A 10,580-nucleotide genomic window follows, 5' to 3' on the forward strand; every position below is an offset into this window, starting at 1 on the left:
CCAGTGAAGGTCGTCTGTGAGGCTCCTGAAGGTGGGTGGCAGAGGATGGAGAACTGGTGTTCACTCCACCCACAGTAGATCCGGTGGACGCTACTGTGCCGCTGCTCCCCTGGGGTATAGCAAAACTGGAGGCTCCAGTGGAGTCTTCTCCTCTTGTGAAGGCCGATCTGGTGGACACGGCGTCCGAGGGCTTGCTTGGGACTTGGTTGTTGCAAGTCCCACCCTGATTCTGGTGAGTGCTTCCTCCATCGGAGTGTAGTTCACTCAGACTGCGTACTGCCTGGTGGTCTGGCTGCGAGGAAGAGGGGCGTCGGGTCACGGGGTAGATATGTCGCTCCTGCTCGGAAGGCTTGGCAGGTGAAAGAGCCTCCCCTTCATCCCCATGTGGGGTGGGGGTCACCTCCCTGTACCCTCCTCCTGGGGTGGTTGTGTCTGGCTGGCTCCACCGAGCAGGTATTTCAAAACCATTTTGAGTATAACCTACTAAACGCTAAATCTTTAACTAAATGGTTCGAATCACGAAACCTTATGAGTCTGAACCTCCAAACCTTAAATGTTAAACCAAAAAAATTTAACCGCTAAACCCTTTAAATCCAAACCACCAAGCTTTAAATCTCACACTAAATAGTTCGAACCATTACGCTTACGAATTCAAACCTTTAAACATTAATTTAACCTGAACGTAGTCCTTGGCGTCAAGTAAAGTATCATTTGTTTTATAAGCCTTGCAAAAACGCATCGTAAGTTTTTAATATAACATCTCATCGCATAAAGTTTGCACTGTTGATTTGGTAAGTATAAAAATTATAAATAATTTTAGATGGAAATGTTGCATTAAGTGAATGGAAGATGATAAATTGATTAGGATTTTTTTCTGGGGTTGGGTAGGTGGGTGGGTGGGTGGCTGGTGTGGAAGTGGGGTAGGGATGTGGAAGGGTGGAAGAAAAGGTAGATTTGAAAACTTTTATCTCCCTTCCCCACTCACCCTTATATCCATTCTCCATTCATCACTTATCTCCATTCTCCACTCACCTTTTCTCCTTATTCTCCACTACCTTTTATCTCCATTCTCTGCTCACCTTTAATCTCCATTCTCCTCTCACCTTTTATCCAGTCTTTCTAAAGCATCTCCGTATTCCCACACCATTTTGTACTCCCACGATCATCCAACTTCCTCATCTCTTCTGGTGTTGCTCTCTCGCCTACAGTAACGCTTTGTCTCCCCTTTCGCTACAGAACGTTGAGGGAAATTATGGTGACAGCAGAGGAGGGCTGCAAGGCTCCCAATACACGGTTGCTGCGCCTGGGTGACGGGTCTGAGTGTCGCATCCTGGACCTGGCCAAACCTGCACGGCCACTCATCCTGAACTTCGGCTCCTGCACCTGACCCCCCTTTATGATCAGCCTCGAGAAGTTCCGTCAGGTTAGGCCAGAAGAGAGGTGCAGGATGGACTAGATTAGTCTTAATATTTGTTCTAGAATCAATTGTTGCTTCTAATCAGGCAGTACTATACATAGGTCTTAAACTACCATACTCGCGCTTTATGTTCTTTACGGTCTTGATAAGAGCACGACCAGTATTTACAGAATTATACTCTTGAGGTGGCTTCTCTACTGCTGGAACTACTTTTAGGTTGGGTTGCATGTAATGTATACTCAAGTTTTGTCAACTGCAGTGATATAATGGTTGTAGTAACTGTCCCCTTCCTACTTTCCAACTTCATAAACCGCACAACATTCCTTGCTCGACTGCTTGTTATGTCCATCCATGCAGTCTCATTCACCGCTAACATTGTTGATACCGTTGTATGCATATAAACGAGCTGCCATAACGGAATTGTGGATCTTATGATTGGCCTTATCATGGCATTACTCTGCCACTGTGACCAATATTAATTAAGATCATCAACCTCAGTCCCCCTCACACCAGCGACTCCCCTCGCTGACCAAACTCACCTGCTGAACCTGCCTCTTTCTCAAAGCTGGGCACTTCCGCAATCACTTCCGCAAACCGCAAATTCCGCAATTGGGGAAGTGTGATTTCGTTTGTGGATTTGCGTCTGCGACAAAGTCTACGCAGATTTGCGGTTTTGCGCCTGCGGAAGCACCCGCAAACGCAAATCTGCCTGCAAACATCTGGGTGACCTAGACAGGTAGGCGGTGCCGAGCTGAGTTGACGGCTCGCCGGCGCCGGTCGCCATTCCCGCACTGGTGCCACATGTACGTTAAATATTGTAAAATATACGATAAATTCACCTTCGGTACAATATACAATAGCATTTTTTCATTATCGTACATTATGTACGATATTTTTTTGATTCCTTCAAAAAGAAGGAGAGAGAGAGAGAGAGAACGGCTGAAGATCAGCTTCATCTCTCAATATTCACTGGCTACAGTACATACCAAGCTCTCAGGAAAGGAATGAAAATGGGTATAAGCCAAGAGGGGGCAACGTTCGTACCCGTGATTAAATAATAAGGTATAACATTGTCACAGCAAGTCTTATTCTACTTTACCTTGGAGGGTTCTTCACTACATTATCTTAATGATGTACTGTGTATGCTTTCTGGGGGGACGGTAAGAAAAATGAATCTAAGGATAAAAGCCGGCAAAGATATTTCCCCCTCCCCCAAATAAATAAAGAAAAATATAAAACTTAAGTCAAGATTAATATATTTTCCAGATTCTTAGATATTATAATGTATGCTACTGATGTAAACTACATCGATACGAGAAAGACTTCTTTAGCATACAAGCCAATAACAAGATGAAAAGTGCAAAGATGCGCTACGAAGCCTCCCAGTCCACCTAGAATATGACCTTCAGTCTAAATTTCAAATTTGTCAGACTTATGGCACAGCCAGTGCCAGTATTTCAATCCCAACAATAATCATTAGGTAGATAAAAAACAGTTAAACAAGAAACATACGAAATGAAACTGAACTCAGTTTTACCATTTGCCTTACCAGACAACCACCTTTCCCCATGCGGTATCGAAATAGATAGATAGATAGATAGATGGATATACCAAATGCTGGAGTTGTCTCAGTTGTTGGAGGAATCTGACTGTGACTAAGGGGGGAGGACTGAGGAGGTTAGAGCCGAGGAACAGAGGTGGACTTGTATGTCAACTTGTCAAATGTGAGCTGTGATGTGTAATAATTTAATTCATTTATAAACAATAGTGAAGTATTTACCCTTGTTTTGTAGTAAAAATAGTCTAATATACTAATAATAATAAATGAAATATATATTTTAGTTTTACTATAACTCTACGTTTATATACCCCATTCACTACTTTAGACTATTTCCATGCTCCATAAAGTCACCTACTGTTAGTCAGAGTAGAGTAGATAAAGATATAATTGTAGTGGATGAGTAACTAGAGATGATATTTAACCCCATGATTATGAAAAATATCATCCTAAACTTAATACAAGAAGCGGTGCCAAGGCACGGTAAACCCGTCCCCGGCAGTCATTTTAGTGCTGACATATAAACACAACAGGATATCTAGTCAAAGATGTCCCATATCAAGTTTGGAGTAAATTGGTTAAAATCGACGATTTTATGTCCATTTGAAATTTTAGGCCCGACCCACCTGACACTGACCCTCCAACCGCCAACTGAGAGGTGACCCCCCTGATGTAATGAGGCATGTTATAGGATGCAGATTTGAAAGATGCACCTTTATGTTGTGGTTTCATGTCGATATGACGAATTTGAATGGAGTTATGGCGAAAAAACATTTTAATTTTTTGGGCCTACAGCCTGGGCCTTGGCCCGATTTGGCCCAAAAGTTTATCAGGTGATCAGGTCATAGCCCATCTCCCTGTAATTTTAATCAAAATCTCACCAGTAGTTTTTGTGTAAATAGTTAACAGACAGACAGACAAACAGACAGACAGAAAAACGAGTGAAAACAATATCCGTCCCCAACAATATCCGACGGGTAATAATCCTATAATGGTATACAGAATAAAATGAAGCTGATGCTGGGGTAATGAAAGGGATGAAAATGGTTTGCGTTTGCGATTTTGCATTTGCGGAATTGCTAATTTCAAGAATTTTGCTGATTTGCGGTTGCAGAAGGCAATTTTTTAAGTTTGCAGATTTGCGTTGCGGATGTGAATTTTCATTTGCGGTGCCCACCTCTGCCCTTCCTTAACCTGCACCACCTGTTGAACGTACCCTGTCCCTGGCCAACCCCTTCCCTATCCTGCCCCACCTGTTGAACCTGCCACTTCCCTAACCTGCCCCACCTGTTGAACCTACCCTGTCCCTGGCCAACCCCTTCCCTATCCTGCCCCACCTGTTGAACCTGCCACTTCCCTAACCTGTTCCACCTGTTGAACCTGCCCCTTCCCTAACCGACCCCTTCCCTATCCTTCCCCACCCGTTGAACCTGCCACTTTATTAACTTAGCACAGATATTAGTCAGCCACTTCCTCACCTGGCTCAACACCTGTGTTAATCAGTCAGCCCCTCATCTGATCCAGCCTATAGTTCATTCACTTTAAACAGGCGGAGGTTTTCGTCCCTTTGCAGCTTATTTATTGTAGCTCAGTGGCAGGATATGACAGTGCTGCTCAACATCCATTCCATAAAAATCATTCGTGATCAGCACCATATATTAGTGTGTTCTACAGCTCAGCATTCAAGATGGAGAAATGACAGATTTTCGCCTATAATCTATGCACTTAAGTTGGCGTAAAAGTGACATGTGTACATCATGTATGCTGAACTATATGAAGAGATTGACAATAGGATATGGTGCCAGTCACAAGCTATGGGAAAGATGCAGAACCACAATATTGTCTTATTCTGCCACTGAACAACGTGGAATAAATAGCAAAAATACAAAAGTCCGGGCCAAGTTAAGGTAAAAAGAGTAGAGTAAAAATAAAACAAGTATAGGTGTTTATCAACCACTCCCTGCCCCGCCACTCCCTGCCCCATCACTCCCTGAACCACCATTCCCTGACCCTCCACCCCCCGACCCACCACTCCCTGCCCTGTTACTCCCTGTCCCGCCACTCCCTGACCAGCCACTATCTCCTACAGCTGACGGAGTGCTTCAGCGGGGTTGCCGACTTCGTGACCATCTACATCAACGAAGCCCATCCCACAGACGGCTGGGCCATCAAGGGAAATGTGGAGGTCGCTAAACATAAGTATGTTGTCACCTGGGGAATATCTGTCTCTGTCTGTCAATCTATCCGTCTGTCTGTTAGTAAGGATGATGGCTGAAGGTGATGACAGTGATGGATGAAGTAGTAGGGTTGATGGTTGAAGGTGATGACAGGGTGAAGTAGTAGGGTTGATGGGTGAAGGTGATGTCAGTGATGGGTGAAGTAGTAGGGGTGATGGCTGAAGGTGATGACAGTGATGGATGAAGTAGTAGGGTTGATGGCTGAAGGTGATGTCAGTGATGAGTGAAGTAGTAGGGTTGATGGCTGAAGGTGATGTCAGTGATGAGTGAAGTAGTAGGGTTGATGGCTGAAGGTGATGTCAGTGATGGGTGAAGTAGTAGGGTTGATGGCTGAAGGTGATGACAGTGATGGATGAAGTAGTAGGGTTGATGGCTGAAGGTGATGTCAGTGATGGGTGAAGTAGTAGGGTTAATGGCTGAAGGTGATGTCAGTGATGGATGAAGTAGTAGGGTTTATGGCTGAAGGTGATGTCAGTGATGGGTGAAGTAGTAGGGTTTATGGCTGAAGGTGATGTCAGTGATGGATGAAGTAGTAGGGTTAATGGCTGAAAGTGATGACAGTGATGGGTGAAGTAGTAGGGTTTATGGCTGAAGGTGATGTCAGTGATGAGCGAAGCCCAGTAGAGACGTGAGACCAATAAAAACCTGAAGCCAATAAAGACTTGAGACCAGTAAAAATCTGAAGCCAATAAAGACGTGAAACAAAGAAAGACCTGAAGCTAATAAAGACGTGAGACCAATAAAGACCTGAAGCCACTAAAGACGTGAAACTAATAAAAACCTGAAGCCAATAAAGACGTGAGACCAATAAATACCAGAAGCCAGTGAAGACGTGAAACTAAGAAAGACCTGAAGGCTATAAAGCAATGAGACCAAGAAGGACGTGAAGCCAATATAGATCTGAAGCCAATAAAAACGTGAGACCATTTAAGACGTGAAGCCAATATAGAGATGAGACCAATAAAATACTTGAAGCCAATAAAGACGTTAGACCAATAAAGGCAAGATGGCAATAAAGAGGGTATTTGGCCGTACAGGAGCCTGGATGAGAGGGTGTCAGCGGCCAAGAAGATGCTGGAGTTGCAGTCGGTGGGGAGTGCTGTGCTGATCGACCCTCTGAGTGACGAGAGTAACAAGGCGTACAATGCCACACCGGACAGGCTCTACATCATCATGGACGGGGTTATTGTTTACAAGGGTGCCCAGGGACCCTATGGATACAAGGTAATACCAACAGCACCACCACCACTTGCACTATCACCACCACACTCGCTATCACCACCATCATTATCACCATCATGGACGGGGTTATTGTTTACAAGGGTGCTCAAGGACCCTTTGGCTACAAGGTAATACCCACAGCAGCATCACCACTATCACCAGTAAAACGCCTTTGTCGGCTAGGTACGAACGAGGCCATTTAAATCCGAAAGCATTAAAAATGTCGCCTTAAACCCCGAGGATGAGTAGAGTATATTGATGGCTATCTACTTACCAAGTTTCATGCCTTTACGACAAGCTGTGTGTCCTGTGGCCCTCTTTTGAAGATTTTCGACATGCTGCACTTGACGTGTGTCACGTGTCACGTGCACCGCTAGTGTGTGATTAAACCTGTCAAAACAAATCGTGAAGAACTGGGCTATCATATGGTGCAAACCACGCAGTGATGGCCCTGTGATTGCTGAGATATAAGCTTCTCAACAGTGCTACAGTCGGGCCAAGCGGGTCGGGTCGGTCCTCTCAAATGTGAGAAAATACCACTACTTGACGAGAGACTCGTGAGGGCTTCACCTTCGATCGTAACTATCACCACTATTATTACTACTCATCTTTATCTTCATCTTAATCTTCTACATCTTCATCTACATCATCATCATCATTATCATCATCCCATGATCAGTCTTCATCAGTCATCATCATATCGTATCACATCATCATCATCACCATCATTCTTTATCAGTTATCATCATATCACATCATCATCGTCAGCATCATCATCATCATCACCATCAGAGTTCATCAGTCATTATCATATCACATCATCATCATTATCATCCCTCAGTCTTCATCAGTCATCATCATATCACATCATAATCCCCATCATCGCTACCATCATCACATTCGCAGGAACAGTTTGCAGGATCACTGTATTATAAGGTGTTTTCTGATGATCATCATCAATCATCACCATCATCATTTTCTTTTTTAATTCAGTGAAGGGGTATAATGAAGGCTACATCTAACTTCTCCAGCTCGAAAAGTCTCTCGTCAATTGAATCAAATCGTCTGGCACCAGGTAGTATTAATTACAAATAAGGTTTTCAGATGTAAAGGGTTATAAAAAGATTCCTCTGACGTAAATCATTTTTGCATGGAGATATCTATCTATCTATCTATCTATATACCTAGGCTGCTTCCCCCAAGGAAAGGGAGGTAGCCGAGACAGGACGACTCACTCTCCATTTACTCATCCATTCAAACACATTTATTCGCATCTTAGCCCCAAAGGGGAGAACGGACAGATCCTCACTGCATCACAACGCACAAGGGTCAACTGCGCAATGCAATCAGTGACATCCACAGCAGGGCCCGACAGCAGAACTGGTTTACCCCTGCCACATCATAACAGACCCATCCCCTTACCCGCACCTGACCTGACTAGCTGATCAGACCAAAAGCGGGAGAATATCCCCTCAGGGCTGCGTCATCACTTATTCATTCACAATTTCTCTCCATTTATTTCTGTCACGCACAGCCACTCTTCCTTGCTCAACAGACATCCCTCTCGCATCCAGCGCTCTCTTCACACATGGAGATATATAACCACATAAAGCTAATATGAAGAAACTAAAAGGATTAAATTTTATGGTCACAGGTCGAGACCAGACTTTACCTGTTTTTAATATTTGATGGAGTTCGAATTTGTTAAGTTAGCTTTTTCACTCTTTTCATCAGAATTTTTAGAATTATCACTTTCTGTTGGAGAGAGAGAAATATTGTTACTAGATAAATGCTGATGAGTTTTGAAAATAAATACTGGGGTGTTCAATGAAAATAAGCTAGTAAAAATGAGGAACTCATTGACCTTGGCAACAGACAGGCGATCACATGAAAAGTATTGCCATTACAAACTTAACAATATTCTGTGCTGGGGAGGTGTTAACTTGACCCCCCCCCCTCCCATTGAACCACTGTGACTGGCTGAACCAACCCAGACCCTCTAGTCCAGGTACCTGGCAGCGATGGAACAATTGGCCAAGCCGGCTATCAGACTTGGTCTGTAGCGAGGGGTGCTAAGACCATCTGATTACGATTAAGGTAACTTTGCAGTCTTAACATAATCTTTCCTTGATATGACTGTCTTGGCTCAATATTCCTTGAATTGCTCGTCCAAGATGTATAAAGTTCTCAGTATTATCTGTTGGTCTAGTGGCATAAAAGTCGGACAGGGAGTAAAAGCCATGCCTAACGCGCCTCGGCTTGAATCCTCAAGATGTAATTGGAGGTTTTCTTAGCATCATGCAAAGTGCTGTCAAGGAAATAAGATGATCACCTGCTCACTACTGATCAGGATTACCTTACTGGCAACCTAACCTAGAAAAGAGTAGTATGTTTTTTGTCTTATTGCTGTATATTGAAACACTTTATATCATCCGCTGCTCTTAGCTGAAGGGGCCAAGAACTGCTGCCAGTCTTTGCCTTGGCCTTTTGCCACTTCCATCTTTAAGCCAGACTGTTTAGCTCAACACGCATACATTGAAATTCCTTATCAACTTTCCTGAGAAATAATACTGCATTTCTAGATCCAAGATTACCCAGATACTTTCAAAGGATCGATAAGGTGGATGGATAAAGTATGAATGACTTCTTTTTATTTATTTATTTAATTATTCTACATGGCGGTCGATGGAACTGATCTTTTCCACAGGTCCTTCTAGAATGACTTTATTACTGTGGATGGCACAACCTGAGGGATGGAGCCAAGACGGTGTCACCAAAATGGTTTATAGTGCACATCACCAGACACTCCATAATATTTTTTCCAGGTTTTGCTATTTTTCCTTATTTGTTTGTGGATCCTGCCCAACTTTCTCATACTGGGGCTTACAGGCAACTCTCCTTCTGAGATTCGCTCAGCTCAATAAAATCGTCTGGCGTTAGCTGCAGTAGAACAGTAGATGGAGGGTTAATGGCGACAGCGTTAACACAATGCTAACACTCACTTCATGTTGAGCAAAATCGTCTGGTGCTAGCTGGCATGGAGCACTAGAGTTAGCCCGACCAATAGAGAGAATTAAGGATTTGCTAAAGACTACATCGAGGATGCACCAACTTTTTATTAAAGGACAGTATTATGTTACACTGTACTTTTACTGATTTTATTTTCAGCTTAGCGAAGTGGAGGCGTGGCTGAAGAAGTACAAGGGAGAGTAACACCGTCCTCCACCACCACCGTATACTGTGTTCCGGCCCTGATTTACTTGGTGAAATTAATCGAGTTGAGCATAGAATGTTGTGATGGTTTGGGCATATGGAGAGAATGGATGAAGAGAGATTGGTGAAAAAGATAACTGGATCGAATGTGAGAAGTGTAAGGCTGAGAGGAAGACCACGAATAGGATGGATGGACAGTGTGAAGAAAGCGTTTGATGCTAGAGGGATGTCTGTTGAGCAAGGAAGAGTGGCTGCACGTGATAGAACTGATTGGAAAGAAATTGTGAATGAATAAATGGTGACGCGGCCCTGAGGGGATATTCTTCCGCATTAGGTCTGATCAGCTTTTGATCAGATCAGGTGCGGGTAAGAGGGTGGGTCCATTATGATGTGGCAGGGGTAAACCAACTCTACTGTCGGGCTCAGCTCCGGATGTCACTGATTGCACTGCGCAGTTGACCCTTGTCCGGTGTGGTGCAGTGAGGATCTGTCCCTTCTCCCCTTAGGGCTAAGATACCAGTAAATGTGTGTCGTCCTGTCTCGGCTACCTCTCTTTCTTTGGAGGAAGCAGCCTAGGTATATATAGACAGACAGATTATATGTAACAACTGCAAATTTACTGTGCGCCTGAATCAACACCACCCAACTGCCTGCTCCTTCCTTAACCCCTTTAGCTGAGAAGTCTTTCGCTGACGCAGTTTTGTTTCTTGTTGCTTCCTTTGGAGGATTATATTCAAGTTGGAGGAAAGGAATCAGGTTGTGAAGGGATTAATGAAGACTTTCTAACACCATCACTGCATGATTTATAGTATCTCCAAAACTCAGTGCCATAGTCGGGAGATAGCAAGAATATAATCAAAAGTCATTGGAGTGAAGTGGTTAATTTCAGTTATGTAGAAAATCACCAACAATGGAGGCTAATGAAAACTGTCGG

At 43.7% G+C, this 10,580-nt stretch overlaps 1 protein-coding gene across 1 annotated transcript; it reads left to right on the forward strand.

Annotated features, from left to right (window-relative positions):
• The first annotated feature begins 1,339 nt into the window (after positions 1 to 1,339).
• LOC145416982 (type I iodothyronine deiodinase-like) lies at positions 1,340 to 9,646 on the forward strand. Its single transcript, XM_080285826.1, has 4 exons — positions 1,340 to 1,423; positions 5,065 to 5,174; positions 6,250 to 6,436; positions 9,602 to 9,646. Exons 1-4 carry the CDS (start codon positions 1,397 to 1,399, stop codon positions 9,644 to 9,646), a joined length of 369 nt encoding a protein of 122 aa, XP_080141952.1. The 5' UTR covers positions 1,340 to 1,396.
• The last annotated feature ends 934 nt before the right edge of the window (positions 9,647 to 10,580 follow it).

The sequence above is a fragment of the Coenobita brevimanus genome, chromosome 108 (genome assembly GCF_032717465.1).
Source record: "Coenobita brevimanus isolate Jiangsu-jjx chromosome 108, ASM3271746v2, whole genome shotgun sequence".
In the NCBI taxonomy this organism is placed as follows: Eukaryota; Metazoa; Arthropoda; class Malacostraca; order Decapoda; family Coenobitidae; genus Coenobita; species Coenobita brevimanus.

Coding starts and splice junctions, on each gene's coding strand:
- LOC145416982 (XM_080285826.1), top strand. CDS start 1,397: ATGATCAGCCTCGAGAAGTTCCGTCAG. Junction 1,424..5,064: donor GCCTCGAGAAGTTCCGTCAG/GTTAGGCCAGAA, acceptor TATCTCCTACAG/CTGACGGAGTGCTTCAGCGG. Junction 6,437..9,601: donor AGGGACCCTATGGATACAAG/GTAATACCAACA, acceptor TTTTATTTTCAG/CTTAGCGAAGTGGAGGCGTG.